The sequence below is a fragment of the Phalacrocorax carbo genome, chromosome 6, assembly GCF_963921805.1.
Source record: "Phalacrocorax carbo chromosome 6, bPhaCar2.1, whole genome shotgun sequence".
NCBI lineage: Eukaryota > Metazoa > Chordata > Aves > Suliformes > Phalacrocoracidae > Phalacrocorax > Phalacrocorax carbo.
This window is the reverse complement of record NC_087518.1, coordinates 7,439,224-7,460,638: the sequence shown is the minus strand read 5'-3', so window position 1 is coordinate 7,460,638 and position 21,415 is coordinate 7,439,224. Positions and strand designations below refer to the sequence as shown.

Below are 21,415 nucleotides of genomic sequence, written 5' to 3'. Positions count from 1 at the left end.
GGACCTTGGACTTCTAGCAAGGCAAAAGACTGAAAGGCTGCAGCTTTTAACCCTCTCACCCCTTTCCCCCTGCCTTTGCAACGTGCCCTGTGTTTTCTCAGGCCACCTCCCTTCTGGGCCATGCATTGTTACCGGGTGCTGATTGCTGATGCTGATCCCCTCCTCCTCGGGAGGTTGGTGGATTCTGGCAGCGTGTTAATAATGTGGGGGCACTTGCTTTCATTTGCGGGGTAATGAGGAGGTTGCTCTGTTACAACGGGCTGGTACTCTGGTGGATAAATTATGAGGCCAAAGGCAGTGTTATTCCACTGAGGGAATGAGATTATTACTGAGGAAATTACAGGCCTGCTCCTGTCATTGTTTTACTACTAGTGTAATAATAGATTTTGTTTTATTAGTATAAATGATTTCCCCCCCTTTCCTCCTGGCTGAGTATGCTCTGCTCCTTCTTACATCCCCAGTGACTCCACATAGTCAATGCCGGTCATGTCATGCTGAGTTCCTTAGTGTTATCCGTGATTTCAAAGCAGTTTGGAAAATATTAACTACCTGGGCAGTTCTTTTGGTGCTGACCAATGTCCCTGTACAGTATCAGCTCTTTAGAGCCACTTGTCACTGCAGGGAAGTGGGAAAAGCTGAGTTGCATGTTGCAGTCCCAGCAATGGGGGCACCGGCGGTCCCAAATCTGCCAGCACTGGGGTCCATGCAGTGGACTATTTTAAAGTGTTGCTATTTTGTCATCTGCATGGTCATCAGATGGTCTTACCAGCAGACATCTGATGTTTGCAATGGCTCTGTGCCACTTTACACTGTCAGAAGGCCAGTCTTGTGAAACCTGGAAAAAACCCCATGTTGCATTGAGGCCTCTGGGTCACGGGGTCTGTCTTTCAGGGTCTCAGCTCTTAGCTGCTTCTCTGAGAGCCCTGCACAGAAATACTTCAGCACAAAATCATCCAAGCCAGGTTCCACTGAAAAGGGGGAAAACTGTTTCTGTTAGTATTAGGTTAAGTTTAAAAAGTGACAAAGCAGACTTTACAAATAAGTGATACATATATATGGTCAGAGGTATGGGAGAGAAGAATGTTTTAAGCTTTGTTAAAAATACATTGGTGTTTTGCACCAACACTGGAAGTTTTGCAGCTCATGAAAAATTCATAAGGCTTGTTGAGGAAAACAGAAAGGCAATTCAGGTGTCTATTTTTTGAGCACTGTCATACTTGCAGGAGTTTAAGCCAGTCTGGATTGATATTTCTTGTTAAATGCCAACTCTGCGTTATAATCCTGTCTGGATCATAGTTCAGCGGCTCAAAAAGAATAAATGACAAGGTGGCCTGGCTTTGTGGAGGAGAAGAGAGGAGAAACCAGGGTATTTTGCATTTTCTTTATGGTTTTACAATCTCCACTTCAGGGTCCTTTTCACTTCTGCAAACAGAAACCTCAAGGTGAAAAGTAATTGGACAAGCTAACAAATGAGTTAGGGCTTGCTTTTTTTCCCACCGGCAAGTTCCTGTGTTTTGCTTGCCACCAAGATCAGCTTCTTTGACATGGCCGTTCATGTACCAGCTAAGAATGAATGGAAATCTGCCACATGTATGAGAAAAGAGAGGCTTTATACAGGACAGGCACTAAACCAGCATGATTTATATGGGCTGAGGATAGTGCTTTACATCACATCAGACTTCCAGGAGTGCCATGATCCCAGCAGCATCTTTTGGGGATATTTGGTACGAACTGTTGCTCTCTAGGCTGCAGAGTTTTACTGCAGGCAGAACCCCCTTTATATGCACCCTGCTCTGCAAGGGCGTGGGGTATAAAAGGAGGCATTTCTGAGCAGGCTTTCCTTGCTCTTACCCAGCGGGTGATGGTAGCTCCACTGGAAAGCATGTCCCCCAGCAGTGCCCTGTGAGCCAGGGGAGGTGCAGAGCCACAGGCACAGCTCTGAGCAAAGCCAGCAGCAGGATGAGGCTCAGCATCCCCCTGTGCCCTCTGCTGTCTATGTCATCTCCTTGCAATGGAGGATGAATGACCATTGCGGCTGGAAGTTCATCGGTAGGGAGGAAGCCACTTGCTGGGTTGTGGAAGGGGCTGCCTTGATTCCTAAGGCTGGGTGGGTGGAAATGCCATCCCTTCCCGCAGCAAACCACCAGCCCTCCCGTGTTGTCAGCCTCATCCTTGTAATGAATTGGGGTACAAGGCGGGGATTAAATCTTACTTCCACTTTCCACATTAGAAGTTGCGATGCTGCCATGGTGGTGGGGTTGTGGGGACAGCCCTGGCTGGGTGAAACTAGCCCTGGCTGCTCTGGACCCTGAGAAGCCATGCATCAGGGACACGCTCAGCAGCTGAGATGGCTTTTGCTCCTCGCCATGACTTTTCAGGGACTCAGACAGCATTTGGGTGGCTGCTTCTGCGAGGTCAAGCCAGGTAAATGGCAACTTTCGTAGAGCTTTGCCAGCTGTTTCTCTTGCCCTGTCCTCCTCACCTGACTCTGTAAATTAAGAGGCAACGGTCACCCTGACTCCTGCTAGCTTCTCCCACCGTCAGCTTATGGGAAGGAAGGATGATTTAGTTTGGATGCCAGGACAGGGAGCCTGTGGTTCCTGCATGTTTGACCAGGCAGGTATTAGGAAGTAAAGGTGCCTTGGGACCTGAGCTGCACACGTTACCGTAATTGGTTTCTGTGTGGTAATATACAGTATCTTTATTCTTTTCATGCAGGCTGAATAACTGGTAAATGACAGGTCCCACTTTTCAGTTCCACCACGTTTCCAGGGGCTGTCACACTTTTAATTTTTGCAATAGCTGCAAGCAAAGCAGTAATCGTGTTTCCTATTTCCCACAACTGTGGTGCTGGCTTTGTTGTTCCCTCATCTTAACTCCTCTGCCCTGACTGGAGCTATTTGATGTTTTCCGAAGCTCCCCAGAACACTGCTGTTAAAGTTATCTAATGTTTGATGGCTAATCAGCCATACATGGCTGTAGAAATACACTATGGGTGGCATGTGGCAGAGCAGGGCAGGAGAGGCGCATTTAGATCTGTTGCGTGTGATGCTGATCACCGAAGACATGTGGGCAGGGTGAAGGTGTACGTGTCTGTGCTTCGTACGCCTGCCCAAATTGCAGGGTCTGCGTGCTGAAGTGTGCAAAGCTATGTGACATTGCGTGCACCAGTTTCTGCCAAGAGATGGGACAGCTTTTGAAAGGCTGCTCCATTAAAGCCTATGGATGTTTCCGTAGGTCCAAATGACTTAAGTGGAAGTAATTTTGGGGATGTGATTTTGCATTTGCTTCAGTGCATTTGAAAGGTCTGCTCAGGACTATTACAAAACCTTCGGCCTATGAGCGGCAGTTCAGGGAAGTTTGGTTTTCCAACTGTTTGGCACCTTGGGTTAGATTCTCTGGTGTCTTGTAAGGTGTAGGACTAGCTGATGCTTTCCCTGAAGGTTGAGTGCTCATCATGGCCTTCCCTGTGGATTCTCCAGTGGCTGGAAAGGTTTAGTCCAGGTGCTCTGCCGCTGTTTTTTCCTCTAAATGGCAGTGCTTGGTATGTTAGAGGTCTCTGACCCTCAGTCCATTGTGGGTGAGGCTGAGTAGGGAGATCAAATGCTGTCACTCACAAGTGTGTGCTGTGATCCTGTATGCTGTGCTTCTTTAGCAAAGAAGGGTCACAAGGCCAGGACTTAAGGATCCAGGCTGCAAAGGAAAAAGGCTTATGTTGCTTCTGAAGTTCGTCACAGTTCCCTCTGAGCTTGGCCCAGCCCAGGAAGAAAGCATCTTTGAGACCACAGCTCTCCCACCCAGACTGGCCAACAAGTGGGACTGATCATCTGTAAAACTGATAATGATGATTATAGCAGATGAAAGCTGTTTGCTCGAGGTCATGCACACCTGCTGTAAAGCATTGATCAGAGATCACACAAGACAAGAACAGGGAGCAATTTTGGTCTTGCAGCTTCCTAAGGGATCGCTGGGAAGTTGGGATGTGGTTGAGGACACTGCACATTCATGGAGGGTACTCTAGGGACACAGGAAAGGTGCTGTCATTTGTAAAGCCAGTGGTTGGGATATGAACTTTTGCTTTCATCTGCTCCAGCCTCTAGCCTGGGTTGTCCCCATAGCTGGGACGCAGAGCAGAATGTGTTCCAGCCTCAGCCCCTTCCAGTTTAACACCTGCTGTCATGGTCCAAACCCATCCTTACTGATGGGTGAAGCCAATATGACAGCTTATGGACGGGAGTGAGAGGGACGTGGATCCATGTTCCCCTTCTCCTCAGGTGGATGCTGCAAGAGTGGGACATATGTGAGCATGTTTTACTTCCCATGGCAGGGGCTTCTCTCCCTAGGAACTGCCCTGACTCAGAGCAGGAGAGGGGCCTTAGCAGAAATCTTGTGGGCTTTAAATGCTCTGCTCCGTGGTACAGTGTCCTGTAGTTTTAGGGCTAATGTGAAAGCCCCCTTCCAGTGGGAGAGATAATTGAAACCACATTTTCGTAGTCGAGTAATTAGATTGATTCTGGAGAAAAGCGGACATGTGGAAAATTGAAAAATGGAAGAGTAGTGTGCCCTTAGGCTGCAGAGGAATGTGTTGGTACCTTTCCGAGGAACACTGGCTCGATCTATTGAATTACAGGACAAGCTGAGACCCGCTCAAGCATGATGCAAGTACAGGCCCTGGCCAGGGGAAGCTCAGTGAGAAAGGGGTCCCTTTCCTGCTGTGCTGATCTGACATACGTATCTCTTTTCCCAGAACTTCTCATTGAATTCTGTAGTGCTCTGTGCAGCAAAAGGAGGCGTGCATGTGAATCCAGTTAAAGGATTAGGAGAAAAAACTCTTCACATAATTATACACTCACTGAAATTTTAATTGAATGGTGCAATCGATGGGACCAGCTCAGAGATCACATAGTTACAGGGTTGCTGTTAAGACTGTGCTTGTGTATGTTTCATTTATGAGTGTTTTGACCTTAGACATCTAGTGGGAAGTATTTTACATGCTACAGATGTAACAATGGGCCTCATTCCCTAGTTTAAAGCAGTCATACCTACTGTTTTTTATTCTTGCACATTGTAACAGCTGACAACTTGTTCAGATGCTGTCAGCCATGCTGAGGCGATACTGGGGTTTTTGGGTCCGGCTTCTGTGCTCGAGTGTGTTGTGGTTTGCAGGGTCTGGAAAGAGCTCTGGCACTATTTCTGGCTGAGATTATTTAAGAAAATGTAAATATCCTACCAAAGGGCTCCACGGTGAGGTAGATCCCACAGTCAAACTCTTCAGAGATGCCTGTAAACTTGAAATACCCGTTTCCAGTAATATGTATGTGGACAGTGTGGGCAGTTCGTAATGGCAGGAACGAAGGCAAACAGGCATGCTGGTCTCCGAAACACCATTGCTGTGTGCTGAGTAGCACCAGAAATAGTCAGGTAAGGTAAGATACTAAATGCCTCCTGTATCCGCCTGCCTCATTTCCAGCATCATTTCTGCAGCATTTTGATTCACAATTTTTGAGTAATACAGAATTTTTCTCACATCTCATAGATTGTCTTCTGGACTGCTCTTTCCCGCTCAGTCTGCTTTCTGTCATTCTGACTTCTCAGCTTGACCTAATTTCAGAGTTGCTTCTACTTTGAGCAAAGAGTTGGTCCTGAGACCTTCGAAGTCCCTCTGACATGTATTAGTCTGTGATTCTGATTTTTACTGGTCCCCCAGCTGGCTGAGACTACGGTACACAAGACCTCCCTTCTTTCCTCCTCTGCCCAAAGCTACTGGCATGTTCCACTTCCTCAGATTTAAATGCTTCCTTTTGGTGTGCACAGTCTTTGTTAAGCCATTTCTCTTTCATAATTTTGCACTCTTCGCAACCACCTCTTTACATAAATGCAAGTTCAAACTGGTTCTTTTGAGCTCTGGCTAATCCATCATCCCAAACTGTTTCTACCTACATAGACTGCTATTAAGATTTAATTAACAACTGTTCTGCTGAAGCTTCAGTCCTGGTCAGCGATATTGGAATTGCATTAAATAGAGGCATTAAAAATGCAACAGTATTCATGATATCAGCCTCGTAATATGAACCGCTGCTTTGTGTGTGTGGTTTAGCATTGTAATAAATCAAGAAGCTCCTATGTTGGGATCATGTGTTCGTCTGATTTGTTATTGCTCTTTGCCTTCTTTGATGATGCTTTAAAGACCCGAGGTGGGAGCAGTCACCAACTACACAGCCACTGTGTGGCATGGGACATGATGCCATCTCCACGTGGTGTGGCTCATCTTTCTCTCTTTTTCCATTTTCTTCCTGAAGTCACCCTGGAAGCTGTCTGTAGCACCTCAGGGGCACTGCTATTGCAGAGTTTTACCTGCTTGGTGTCAAATATGCCGTTCTGTCAGAAGGTACCTACCTCAAGGACCATTTTGCACTCTTTCCCCAGGTCCCATTAGCAGTATTTTAGTAAACCGCTATGGCAGCCGGCCCGTGGTTATATTTGGAGGCCTGCTGTGTGGCATTGGGATGGTGTCAGCCGCCTTTTGCACCAGCATCCTGCAGCTCTACATCTGTGTGGGCTTCATTACAGGTAAGAAGAAAGCATCTCCTTTCCATCTGCACTTGAGATTCACTTCTGATGGCTCGGGGTGTCCACACTTGGGCACCTCAGTCAAACTCAGTGGGAAGCTGGTGAAATAAAAAGCTGGTGGGACAAGGGCCCTCGGTTATCAACTGCTCGAGATGAACTTTAGCAAAAAGCATATCCCCCGCTAAGCGCTGTATTCCTGGCTGAACATCGCGTGCGGGATCTTAGCAGGGGATGTGTGCTTTGCAGATGAGTGCACGATGAGGATTGCCATCAGTGCCCTCAGCTCCCATTGAAGCAAATGCAGGTTGACTGCGTTCTGCCCTGGGCAAGGCAAGCCCTTCGAGATATAAGTGTGACTATGAAGAAAGCACCTGTGTTCCTATATTACTGTGCATTATCTTCCCTCTGTGAGATATATGAAATGAGATTTCATGGGTTTGCTTTAGTTTGCTTGCCTGCTGCCTGCTTGTGAGGTTAGGAGGTCCTTTATCTGAAAATAATAACTGCTGGAGTTGATTGAAAATATGCAATATTCTCCTTATTGAAAAAAAACCCATAAAACAACCACATTTCCTTATTGAAGTTACAATTTGAATTGTCTGTATTGAAATATTAATTTCCACATTGGAACCTCAAATGGGAGAAGGCACAGGCTTAGTTGAGCGTCTTTAAAGCCTGCAGGTGCTGGGTTATTGCTTTTAAAAGTAGATGGATTTGAGTTCTCCACCTGTGTGAGCAGAGATGCTTAATTGTAAGCATTTTTGTTTGATTATTTTGGCTAAGGTACAGCCAATGTTTCTTGCAGTGCAGCTAGGACATCCACCTGAATACATGACACAATGAGTTCAGAATTGGCTTCTGAGGTTGCAAGGTGTATCTTTTAATGAATGTTCGGTATCTCTCTGCAGCTGCATTAAGCGTTGCTGCTTTCTGAACGTGAAAAGTGCGAGCTCAACATTTAAAATCAATAAAACCAGCCACCAGCAAAGTAAATTGGAACAGAAAGTTTGTTGCCCTGTTCTACACCAATATTGCTTTATTAGATCTGTACAGTAGTGAATAAATCCCCATGTAGGATTCCCTCTCTTAAACCTTACTCTTTCTAAGGAGAGTTACAGTAGTTAGATGGAACTGTGTTATTACTGAGTGCATAAATCTTGCAGATTCCTTGAAAGGGATTCTAGAAACAAAGTGATGAGGAACAAAAATAACCAACATCTCCCATGGATAAAATCAGTATTTATCGATGCACAAACTTGCATCATTCCCTGCTAAACAAATGTCCTCTAGCAAGTTGAATAATTCTGGATTAGCACAAGAAAACCACAAATCCTTTGCTAAAAATATATGTGTTTTGGTGAGCAGAAGGGGTCAGACAAGGAACAGTGCTGTAGGAAGGCACCAACTCCTATTTTCAAAGGTATTTATCTAAAAAAATGCCAGGAGGCAATTTTGTGCCTAACCCCAGCGGGCCTAGGACTTATGAAGACCCTGCTCTTTTTTGATTCAGATCAGGTCCGTTGCCCATCCCAGAGAGCTGATAGCATGAGGTGCGCTCAATGCACACATGTAACCCTCGTGCCAGTGCCAAAGCTGCCCCTGTGTCTCCCTCATCTTTAACGCCGTGATGTTGCCTCACAGCAAAGCAAAATTTTTGTTGTGTACATCTTTCTGTCCTGCTTGCTGAATAAGGGCAGCTGTATGGACGAGGTCCTAGCTAATAACCCATCATTTCCAGGCACAGGAGGTGTGTGCTGGGGAAGGAATATTAATTTGACAGAGAAGGGAAGGTGCTTGTTATCCTGCTAACATGCCTGATGCCTCTAATTATGCTTGCAGTGCTTTCGCTGGTCAGGCTTAACATGGAAGCGTTCAAGGGCAATTATGAAGCTGCCTGCTCATCACGTGGCTGGGACAGCGTTACTGTACAAGGAGAGAGATTTCTGTAAAGGCAATTTGCAATGACTGTAAAGAGACCTGTAAACATCACACTCTTTCTAGCCTCCTTCCTAAAAGCCTGAAAAGGAAACAGACTGACGTAAAAGATAGTGTTCATGTAATTTGCAGGGATGGAGATAGAAACAAGATAGTTGGTACTAGGAGGTCCCTGCTACAGTCCTGTGCCTTTGGCATATTAATAGAAATCTCTTCAGAGGAGCAGAGCAGAAAGTATCTGTTTACGGTGCAGGGATTAGACACGGCAATCTCAATTGCTTTCTTGATTATGTCTTTTTCCATTTGCATACAGAGCAGGGGCCGGGCTCCACTGTCGGAGGCAGCTCTGTCCTTGATGGCACTGAGCTGTGGGCTGCACGAGGCACTTTGCATACGCTGTAAAACCCATGTTGCCTTCCTCACTTGTTTCCTTATAGCGTGTAGAAAATGAAATTGGGTTTGCAAGCTGTTGACCTGGACAGATGCCAGCCTGGAAGCATTAAATAGGTGTTTAGGCATGCAACCTCTTCTTCAAGTCTGAGGTATTAGCAGCAAATTTCAAAGCTAAATACAAGGCAATAACGACTGACCAGAGTTTAGTTCAATCTGTACCAATTAGACCGCCATGAAATAAAATGGGATCTAGGGTGAAGCATGTTAACTAATGAGACTGGAGTCTTTCCCTCAGCTGTTAGTGTTGAGCATTGAAATACCTGGTAGGATCTTCCCTTGCTAATAAAGTAAGAACAAGATCAATAGTTACACAGTTCACTCCTGAAGCACCACTTATTCCTTTCTAATATGAGGGAGAATTATTTAATCTAGGGAAGGATGCTCCCTTTGGCATGGGCTTGCTTCTGTTCATGCAGCACCACCAACAGACCTCTCTGTCATATCCTTGGGGAGAAAATACGGTTGTTTGAGTAACAATTTCAGCTGTGGAAAAGCTGCCGTAGTTTCTGAAAACTGGAATAAAATAGATATAAATATTTCCAACTAAAGTCAGCCAAAAGCTTAAAGTAAATTGAAATTCCAGTCAGTCAATTTGAAACTCTCCAAATTTAATTAATGGGAAGAGCATGAGGTAATATTAAATTAGATTTGTCTGACTGGCAAATTAATGTTCACATAATAAAAAATTTGAGTTGATTATTGGTTAAGTGGGTAGCTGGCATCCAGTCTGATTTTCCTTCTCCACACAGCATGTGGTAGGCCCCTACCAAAAATGGTCTTGTGGAAATGATGGTTCAATTTCTGCCCTTACCTGCCAGCCTGGGAAACATGGAGTTAAAGTAAAGTCTAATCCTCTGTGTTGCACATTCTCAGATGAAAGAAGGTGTATTCCTATATCTGAGCACTGTCAAGGGTGTTCTCTAACCAAGGCTGTGTTTTGCCTCCATAGTTCTCAGGTCAGGCCTCTCACGGGGATGAATTTGGCCCCTTATGCATTATGTGCAGGCTGCACTTCCCAAAGACATGCCCTACCAAATATATGGACTATCTAGAAAAGTTCATGCTGAGAATGTGTTTCAAATCAAGTCTAATTTTAATATGTTGCCATTTCACTTTATTTTTAATGTTGTAAACGTCCAAGTAACTAAAAACAAATGAATCTTATACTTGGCAAAAATCATAATTTTGTATTACTGTTCAAACTGAAGCTATCCAATGTCAGCTGAATTCTGCTGCATCAGTTGGATTCTACTCTATCAGCAATAATAGTGTTCCTTAATTAATTTTGAGGACCTTGACCTTTCTAAATTCTCTTCTGTAAAGCAATATGCCTAATTATGTACTGCACAGTTAAACAAACTAATTATATAGACTAATGAACAAGAAAAAATCTGCATGACCCTATTTTCAGGATTCATGTTCTCTGGTATAATCACTTCAAGGATTATATTTCTGCTTTGTTCTAATGTGGCTCATTCTTTCTTGGATGATAGGATGGACAATATGTGGCATGATTTTTAAATGTCATTTTGATGGCGTTCTGAAAATCTAACTTTTGAAGGAAATACTGCACATCATAGAAATGTTTGGAAAAAAGAGATTATTATATGCTAGTGCTCTCAAACAGAACCGCAGAAAGTTGAGACCATCACAGCATTTGGTATCTCTGCCTTCAGATTTCACCTGTGCAAGAAAAGCTGGCTAACTGAATTAGCAATGCAGATTTATAATACCATTTATATCTCTAAATGCAATAAAAATAAATTTTAATTAAAAGAAACACTCTAGGGTCCTGTTTAATTAGCATCCTCAGTAGCTGTTTTGCTGTGTACTTGCAGACCTCTTAATCTTTTGCATCAGACCTGAATTGCTCACACCGCCAAATTAGTAGCGGCTGAGATGGGTGATGTTATTTTCTGGGCAGGTCTGTCTGCCTGGCAGCGCTGTTGGGTGCCCTCCACTCATGGAAAGGGGGTGCCAGCCCCAGCTGCCCATGAGAAGGATGTGATTTGGTGGTTAGCCCTGTTCAAGACAGAACTACTTTCCTCAAACTGGGAGTTGTCTTTTTTTTTTTTAATAGATCCATCCTCTCCTCCAACAAGGCTGCTGTGTCTGGACAAATCCAGCCAGCATTCACTGAGGGTATAGTTTCAGTTTATTCTGAAGCAAACTCTTTGCGCTAAGTTTGCCACCCAAGAGATTTACAGTGCAAACGGAAGGGGCGTTCTCTGACCCAAAGGGTGTTTCTGGGGTCTCATTACCCAAACGCAGCAGCCAGAAGCTTAGGGATATCTTGAGCAAAGTTTGCAACCAGACTATCATATTGGAGGAGCCACCAGTGGACCAATTGTCCATGAATTTGCCTAAAACAATGAGCCGACAATAAATGGGTCTCAAATCTTCCTTTTCGTATCTCAACGATTTTTCTCTGTCCCAGGATTCGGCCTTGCTCTCAATCTCCAGCCATCAGTGATAATCATAGGGAAATACTTTTTAAAAAGAAGACCCATTGCAAATGGCCTTGCTATGGCAGGGAGCCCCGTGATGCTTTGCACCCTGGCACCTCTCAACCAGTTCCTTTTTGACAATTTTGGCTGGAGGGGCAGCTTTTTAATTCTTGGGGCAATTTTATTAAACTGCTGTGTGGCAGGAGCCCTCTTCAGACCCATCAAGGCAGCCACAGCATCGGTCAAAACACCAAAAGAAGAGGTCACTAAGGATGCCATGGAAATGAATAGTCCCACGAACGTCCCCGTGGAGATCAAAACGGAAGAGGAAGGAGGAAAGGACTGCTGTGAAAAAATCAATCAGTACCTTGATTTTTCCCTTTTTAAGCACAGAGGGTTCTTGATCTACCTGATCGGAAACGTGCTCATGTTCCTGGGATTTTTTGCCCCCATTGTTTTCCTGGCACCCTATGCAAAGCACATCGGCATTGATGAATATTCATCTGCTTTCCTTCTTTCGATCCTTGCTATCGTGGATATGATTGCCCGACCTACCACTGGCATCGTTGCAAACAGCAAGTGGGTGAGGCCACGGATTCAATACTTTTTCAGCTTCTCCATTGCTTTCAATGGCACCTGTCACCTTCTGTGCCCACTGGCTTCCAACTACATGGGACTCGTCGTTTACTCCATCTTTTTTGGCTTGGCCTTCGGCATGGTTTGTGCCATGCTCTTTGAAACGCTCATGGACCTCGTGGGAGCTGCCCGGTTCACAAGCGCTGTTGGCCTGGTCACCATTGCAGAGTGCTGCACGATATTGCTGGGACCACCTATTGGAGGTGAGTGCATTTTTTTCCTCTGCTTCCACTGGGTTGTCATTTATATTTAGCCTCTTGCAAGCAGTTGGTAGGAAATGATTCTAAATGTGTTTTCTTTGCTTCCCACTCACTGTTTTTCCACTAGTAATTGGACAGGGAAGGCAGGTCCTAGGTGTCTCCTCCAGCATTTCTTCTTTACTCCTTTCTGTGTAGTCCTCTGGTTGAAGTCAAGAGTTTGTAGACCCTGACCCCTTCAAACACTTGAACTGAACTTGCAGAGCAGGACTTCCTGCAACGTCAAGAACCTTGCATTTCAGATGACTCCTCCTGGAGACTCCCTGTTGCAAAAGGCTGGAGTCCACCACAATTTAAGCACAGTAAAACACAACAGTTCTATGACATCCTTCTGTTGATTCAAACCTAGTATTTGCTATTTGTCTCTAAGGCTCTGAGTACTTCCACTTATGGATTTCAGTCATCTTAGAGCGTCTGATAGATCTGTTCCAAAAATAAAAAAAAGGTTTATTTTGGATGGCATGGTTTGAAATATCAAAAGACAGAGACCCTCATGCTGACAATATTAAACCCCCAGCAGGGCTTACAGTCATCTGAAGATAAGTGGGAGCAGTGATCTGCTGTGATTTTAACAGCCTCCGCTTCTTTCCCTCTATAGCATGTGCTCACTTCTTTTCCTACAAGGAACACACCATGTCTGGAAGACACCATATTTGAATTTGGCATCTGGGACAAGTACAGTCCTTATCAAATCTGAATTGGCTACTAATTAAATTACTTCATAGATGACATCCTCCCAGCCTATAGATACCATCCTATCTATGTGCCCTGTCCTGTGCTTTTCACCTGTATGCAAGCTTGAGTAACTGGTTTGGAAACTGGCCACATTTAAGTATGCTAAAAAGTTTGATTAGGTTATGTGTGCTGTCTGTATTTGGATGTGTGAAAGCTAAACTCTGCTAATTCTTTTGATGTGACAGTATCATACTAAACTTAAAGAATGCACAGAAAGAATGTAGTTTAAACTCATTTCCTGGATTCAAAACTGAGATCTGGCTAATACTCCATATGACACATCTTGCAGAGCTGTTTAATTCTTCATATTACCATGTAGCTCATACAGTGTGACAGAAACAGCTGTATCCTCTTGCTGTCTTAGAGATTCATTATTTAATTAATGACAAACAAAAGAAAATACAATTTTTAAATGGCCGTTTTCTAAATTATATAATTTTCTGTGTGGAAGATTAAGTTAATGACCAGAGACTGCTAATGAGGCTAAAACAGTTCTCTGTAATAATCAGTAATATTAGTTTTGTAGGGTTTTCCCCACCATTTTAATAAGCAGCAAATTTATTGGTTCTTTGGCATTTTAATAACCTACTGCAGGGTTCTGCTTTAATGAACTAAGTAAATTGTTCCCAGTGTGTTTTATGACTTTATCTTATTCTCAAAGGAAAAGAGGCAAGACTATCCTACTGTTGAATTTTCCAATACTCTACTCATTAAAACTCTCATTGAAACCTATTTAGGAGACCTCTAGGTCATCCTGATTAGCAGAAAAGGAAAAATTGTTGCAATTAGCATTTGGTTGATGTTTCACCAGTAATGTGAAAAACAGTGCATTGAAAATGGTGTACCAAGACATCTAGGAATGATTCTGGAAGAACCATTGACCAAAACCAGTTAAAAATTATTACTTTTGTGATCAAGAAATCTATTTGGTGGCCATAAAATCCTTTGTTAGTGTAATGCAGTGGGATAATTAATCACCAGCTTTTCAACATTAGGGGTCAGTCAGGAAGTAATTAAAGGTCCCCTTTTTTAAGGAGGAGAACATATTCCAAAAAGTCAGAGAGCTAATGGATGACGAGCCAGTTTCACGGAGGACTATCTGTACAGTGAAGGCCAGGTTAGGAGTGGGTCTTTAATTAGGATTTGGGATGTTAAGAATGGTCTGTGTTGCGCCAGTAAATGGGAATTAATGCTCAGGATCATAATCCCAATAAGATTTGCATTACATTTTGACATAATGGAGAACACTGACATTTCAATTAAGCTGTCTCCCTTCAATTACTCTGTAACTCCATAGCAGAGGCATTAACCTTTGAGAGGAACCTGTCACATTTGTCTTGGCATTGAAATTATCTGACATTGACAGCATCATCTTTGCTTTCCCTGGAACTGATGTTTTCCGGTCCCATGCAGTGCCCTTTCATCTTTAGATCATGAGTATAAATGCAGAAAGGGCAGCTGTGACCAAAAGCCTAGTCGCCTCTAATGCTGGTGAATGACCCATGGTGGAATAAATTGGAGGGTCTTTGTCAGGAGTCTGAGAAAAGACCCAGTGTCCACGTGCCATCTCACAAAGGTCTTCCTGAAAGCTGTCACTTTTGTTGGCAGCCTGAGGACTGCCAAGTCAAATGGACATCCTTGTAGGTGATCACTGGAGTCAATGGAAAGACTCTCTACAGACTCTGTGATCAGAAGAGTTGGTTTCTACATGGAAAAAATAGGTGTGCCTGAAAAGTCCAGACTTTGCATTGCAGGTTCTCTGTCCCCTTCTACTTCACTGTACAAATTATTGGTAGTATTACCTATATCAACATTAACTACCCACAGGCTATATTGTGGAACATGTGTGAAGTATGTGCAGGATCATAGTATTTGTGGAAAAGACCAGTAAGTCCACAGAATGTCTTATTTTATTCTAAAGACACAAGGGTGTCCCTTTATATTTAGGATCTGAAAACACAATATTCTTGTCTTCATCTCTAATTTTCTTTCTTTTTTTTTTTTTTTTTTTAAAATATGTTTTACAGGAACTCTTATCGATACCTTTGGGGACTATAAATATATGTTCATTAAATGTGGAGCTGTGATGGTCCTGGCAGGAACCTTCCTGTTCATAATGAATTATTATAATTATCGTATGCTTGCCAAGGAGGAGAAGGAAAGAAAGGCAAAAGAAGAGGACTCTAAATCTGTAAGGACAGAAAATAAAGGCAGAAATAACTGGGACAAAGAAACCATACAGGATGGGCCTGAGCTGGAACCTTTGAAGGAGGAACTAGAAGGAATAAAGAAGGAAGTGAATGGCACAAATGAAGTTTAAACCTGTTCTCATGGGCTGAATGGGAAATTACTTCTGGGTTGCTTAAGTTGACACTGGCTGTGAAATCACACTAGGTTTTAAAATTTTGCCCTGTGCTGTGCCACCCCACTTCTATTTTGTGTACTACAGCTCTACTCAGTGAAAAGGCCAATGGCCATGAGAGTCAATGCAGAGCCCTTCCAGCAGCCTCAGCGGGCTTTGCTTTGAGTACTGTGGTGGCTGGCTTTTCTCACCATGCAATCAAAACTCTGACTGTCTTTGACTGCAGTGTCAGAATCATCCCAGGGATTTGGTGCTGCCTTCCACTGGCAGCTGCGCTGTGACTTGGACCTCTGTTTGATGGAAATGTAATATAGACCTTACACACGTCTTAAATGGAACATGAGCAAGCTGCTTGAACAGAATGAGGGCAGTACATGCCTGCGTGTGAAGTGGCAGCAAGGCAGCCTGTTCTTGTGGCTGGAGCATGCTAGGAAGTAACTAACTTGGGGTGGCTCCTCATGGCTTGAGCAGGGACTTCTCTGGGGACCTCTGCATTTAGCAAAATGCCTTGAAAGGTGAGAAGGTGAGAAAGGTGGCATTATGAAGGGGGTCAGCACAAGGCTGACATGCTACAGGGGTCCTTCTTCCAGGTTCTTTGTGGGGGGCAGAAACTTAGTCTTAAAAGGCTTAAACTTTGATCTAGATTTGAACAGTACAAATTCTTTAAATTTTTTCTGAGGAGGTTACACAGTCCTTATTATCCAATATCTGAGTGCCATACCATTTTTAGCATGCTTTTCTTTACAACACCCTGGTGAGGCAGTAAGTGTTGTTACTGTTAATTAATTGTATAAATGAAAAACTGAAGCACAGAGGAGCTATGGACATCATCGCTTCAGTGAACAAAGCTTAGGCATGCCATAGCTGAAAGGGGCTCCACTGCCGTGAGTTAGGTGCTTGAAAGCCCTGCGGAGCACAGGTATCACCCTGCTGGAAAATATAAAATACCATGATAGTCATGCATTAAACCACAGCCCTCTCTGCAGTGCAGCCTGCTTACTCTGTGCTTCATACTACTCAGGATAACAATTTTAAACACTGTCTTAGAGCTGCGACCTTGTGCCATATTTTTTTTAACCTGCTGAAGTTGCATCCATCCTGGAGGGAATCCAAACACAGCTGTCCCCCCTTGTCTGGGCTGGGTTAGGCACCTCCCTGTTGCTAGCGCTGCAATACCTGGTGGCCTTACGCCATCCTGTTGCATGAAATAAATTTTTCCCAGGTCAGTGATGCAAAGCTGGAGCTGAGGCCACATAGGAACCTCTTATCCAGTGGTGATAATTCTGAGTTGGGAAGATCTGGACTCTTGGCAGCAAGCACTGATGTATTTTATAATCAGCAGCTGTTCCCCAAGAGCCATGGATGCTGAGCAGGGCATTATGTAGTTGAATCATCAGCTTTTTGTAGATTTAGCTCCAGGTGTCTGGATAAAAACAAGGACTTTTGAGGCAGATCACCTAAATCCAAAACTAACAACAGTCTGTAGGCTAGGTCTCCTCTTTCTTTGCTTCAGTGGCACCCTTATGTGATCAGATAAAGTTTTTTTCATAAATTTATCATGAAGAACTGTTTTTAATTATCAGTTGTATACATACTATGAAGAATGGCTTGTAAAAATACTTCCACAAGTACACTATACGCTTAAATTTAAGTAACTCATATCTTTTTGTACAAAACCTTTTCTGTGAAATCTTCTGTTCCACTAAATAATGGTCTTTGGCCATTGACTTCAGTAGGACTTAAATTTTGTCCTTATGAGGTACCTTGCATTTTCTTTGAAAAACAAAATCTATACTATATACTTAGGCTTTTGTTGCTGTATTTTTAATATTCTTTATTTCTGTCAAATATATCTACAGTATTTCAGTTAAAAAGGCATTGATAGAAAGTCCTGAACATTTTCCAATTTGCCTTCTGGAAAGCTTTAATATACTTAATAAAACTCTTTTAAAAAATGAAAAGATTTACATTTGTCTCTTATGATCTGTAGGGTAATGCTGCCTTTCTACTCAGTAAGGAATTTATCCTCATAGGGCTTCTACTCCTGGCTCCATGTACATGGTAGTATAACTCTTGGGCTTAGCCTTTTACTCCTTGCCACATGGTTTCTTTGACATTTTCAGTTTCGTGGGCCCATAATGCATCTGAAAGCAGCTGAGAATGCCCTGGCCAGGATCCGACAAGATGATTTTCATACCTTCCCACCAGTTACTATCAATTAATTCTAGAACGACCCAGTGCCTTAGCTGTCCTTACTGCAGGAGCTGATGCTAAGGCTTTTTGTCTAGCAGAAAACCAAAGCAAGCTTCTTAGGACATAAAACTTCGTTAATACAGGCAACATTTTCAATAAAAATGCTTTTTTTTCCAGCTATCTATGACAACCTTCTGGAAAAGCTACACCTTTGTTAACCTGTCCCCAAGGGCCAAAAATGCTACATTAGATAAGTAGTTCTCTATGGCTTCAGAAGTCTTCTAACATTAAGCAGCTACTTCATTTAACCTACTCAATCCTCCTGCCTTAGAAACAGATACGTTATGGATTACAGCACTATTTCTATCACGCAGGAAGTCAGACTATTTTAACACAATTTTGGTGACTATGGCTGGTTGTCCGTAGTGGGTGGCCTGCCTCTTCCTCTTACCTGGCCTCCTGTCCCCACGGTGGGTTCAAACCACAACATCTCACTAGTGAATGCAGCAAAGCAATGCGGAATAATTCTGTACTTTTAAGCATGAATAGCCGTAGAAACGCTTCACTGAATCAAATGCTGTGAATTCAACGCTTTGCAGGCTCAAGCTGTAATCCAGGCTTGGAAAACTCTAAAACTTTCCTAAGAACATTTCAAGTTATTAAATATGACTGCTGCAATATGAAATATCCATTAAAAGGGCTCTTATGAAGGAGTAGAATTGCCTGTGTGTCTAATGTAGCGATTTATGTGGCAAATTGAACGCAATATTCATATTTACACAAATGCTTAAGTCTAGAAAGCACCTGTGTAGGAAAGTGAAGAGGTGTGAGTGTTGTACTATAAATGTATGTACCAGGCACATGGGGCACATTTGGGATATCAGACATGAAAGGATGATTGCTAACACTCTCACTGGAGTGCAATTATTAGACATCGTTTATATTTCATTAGCTTGTGATCTTATTAGAAGTAACTGCCCATTGTTTCCAGGGTTGCTTGAACTTCTACAAGAGCCTGATTTTGATGCTGAACCATCATGCCTAACAACAACAAAAGAAGCCAACAGTCTGGGCAGCAACACAACACTCCCTGCAGCCACATCCTGCTGGTGAGGCACGAGTGGAGTTTGATGGGGTGGTGTGACAAGTGCCACAGATTTCTTATTTCTTTCCTTACTTATTTAGTTTCTTATTTATAGTTCCTCTCACTTTTCCCCTCCCTATATTTAGCTTTACAAATTTAAAGGCATGGAGGAGGAATTAAAATATTTCAATGCTTACTCTGAAGTGGCAAAATTTATACCAATTCCTATCTCCTTTAACAGAATGATAAAGCAGTGACTGTGGAGTGCCACACCACTAGAAGCAGACATTTTCTGCCATCACACATTGTGCCAGATGCTCCTTTGCCGCCCATAGCATTGTCTTGGCCTGGGAAAGGGGAGATACAGACTGCCTGAGAGTAGGGCTGACGAGCAAGGCTGGGGGACACAGCTCTGCAAGGTCATCTGGAGATTCGAGCTCATCGAAAAGAAGAGCTTTAGTGCTTTCTATTTTATACTGTTAATGAAAACCTTCTTCAGTGGGGTGGTAGCCAAGAGGTTGTCAGCACCCAGCACTTACGGAACAGAGTGTAAAACCGGGCTGTCTTGTTAAGTGAGCACAGGAGGCTGCAGTTTTCAGTCTTGTAACCATCACTGGTGTGTATTTATGCTGCTCTGGGCAGTCCTCCACATTCGGCACACGGAGTAGCTCATGGCTGCAAAGGGGAAGGGTGTTCACTGGCAATATGGGCAGCAACTGAGCAAAATATAATTGGCCTCCTGTTAATAAAAAGGATGAACCATGTCCAGAAAGTGCAAAACAGATGAGGAGACCAGAGAAGTCTGGAACCACAAATGAGTAGAGGTAACTTGGTAGTAACTGTGTTACAAACAAGCAAACAAACAAAAAAAATGAAGTGCCAACCTATATGTTTGAAATATGCAATCATTTTAGACAACACAAGAGATTATTCAGAAGGACAGTTCCTGTGGCAGCTGACACCAAATTTATTTGGCTGCGTTCAGAAAATGCCTAGTAGACAATACAGGTGCATTCAGATTACATTGAGGAATGAATTTAAAAGATGACTTCCGTGCCCTCTGCGGTGACAGTGACATTGACTATAAAATAGTACTGTTTAGACTTATCACAACCGTGTGAGGGTGTTTTGATGAGTGACATTCATAACTGTCAACAAATCTTCCCATAATGGCAGTGCAGCTCAGAAACAAAGGCTTGATTTGCCGTCTGCTTTGGCACTCGCTAACGTATCGCTATGCTTTTGTTTGTGTTTGGAGTGAGGCTCATTTACATTCTGACACCCCAAAAAATGAACAAATATAGGTAAATGGGATCTTCTGTGTCAGCACGGTCAAGACCCTGCTATCACCGGTTACACATCATCATATAAGCTGCTTTTAAATAGTTATAACTTGTTGTCCTGCAGAGCCAAGCACCTGTCAAGGTGTGACCCTGCTGGGACATTTGTGCCTGCATCTTCAGTGTGTCTGCAGAGGGTGAATCTCCACATGTTCAATAGTGCAGGTGTTTAGAGGCTTAGACAAACAACCCCACATGGCTTGAGCTACCAAAGCCCTTAGCCCATCAAGCAAACAGAGAGGATATTTATGCAAGGGAAAAATTACATGTCCCTTCCCTCTGAAAAGGCATAAATTTGGACAATATTTTAAAATAATTTTTCTTTTTTTTAGTATTTATTTGTTTGTTTGTATGTCACTACTATCTGAAACATACTCTATGTCTTTTTAACTTTAGTATTACTGATGAATTTGGACTGAAAATACTTCCTCTAATGACTTCCTTTTCTTTTATCTTTTTAAACTACTTTGTTCAGACACACTAACTTTACACTGAACTTGGCTGTCATAGCGTGCTGTTTCTGTACTTTTAAAAAGCATGTTTTCCCCTATTCCAACGTTTCTGAAACATTATCAAGTCATTTAAGAGCTGTAGATAATATTTTAGTCAGAAATTCAAGATGCAATTTTTTCTGGACAGCCTAAGAAACCTGTTACAGTGCGAGTCAGTCAGGGAAAGCTTCACAGGAGCAGCACCGTGCCTCTTGCAGCCTGGACTGGGCGGTTCATGGAGAATCTAGCACAGACACTGAGGACTGTACGCTCTAAATATAACAGTCCCTCCCGGTGTTCAAAAGATGCATTTACATTTTGATTTCTCTGAAATCACAGGTAACTCAGTGACAGATATTTGGCCATAAGTGTCCCAGGCTGTTCTGGTCAGCTATTTTTTTGTAAACTGAACACTGCAAAGGACCCTCTCCTCAGAGACTGCATGTCAAGCACTGCAAAATCTGTTTCTCTGCAAAGGCTTATTAAAATCACACCAGAAACTTGCACTGAGCTGAATTATTTTTTCCCAGCCAGTGCTGTGGGAAAGGTTAGAGGCAGTCCCAGCGGGCCAGAATATAGTTTAAGCCAGATGAATGCAGCTCTGTTTTTTATCATAGCTACTAAGGCATAGGTGCCCAGAAGATTTTAGGAGGGGTAAGAAGGAAATATGTCTATTGCTACAAAGGCAGCTAAGAAGTATCTTATGCTGGGAAAGATGGGGTTGTCCCTCAAAACACACACAGGACGGAGTCTTGCACTTTGCCTGTAGGAGCCAAAGTTTGGATCTACTTCAAAATGCTGGTACTGCCCATCATCACACCGTGGTCATCTCTGAATGGGCCATTTTTCACTACCAACACCCCAGCCCATGAATTTGTCATTTTTCACATCAGGCTAAATCTGTCGGAAGAG

General features: G+C 43.1%; 1 protein-coding gene across 3 annotated transcripts in view; it reads left to right on the top strand.

Annotated features, from left to right (window-relative positions):
* LOC104050704 (monocarboxylate transporter 2) overlaps positions 1-17,356 on the top strand; it is a 28,248-nt gene extending 10,892 nt beyond the window's left edge. For 2 of the 3 annotated variants that reach the window (XM_064453509.1, XM_064453512.1), the window contains 3 exons: positions 6,427-6,570; positions 11,396-12,244; positions 15,061-17,356. In XM_064453509.1, coding sequence (XP_064309579.1) covers positions 6,427-6,570; positions 11,396-12,244; positions 15,061-15,353 — 1,286 coding nt within the window. In that variant the 3' untranslated portion in view covers positions 15,354-17,356. The remainder of the gene's footprint in view (positions 1-6,426; positions 6,571-11,395; positions 12,245-15,060) is intronic. The other variant, XM_064453511.1, reaches the window with a different exon arrangement.
* Positions 17,357-21,415: the final 4,059 nt, after the last annotated feature.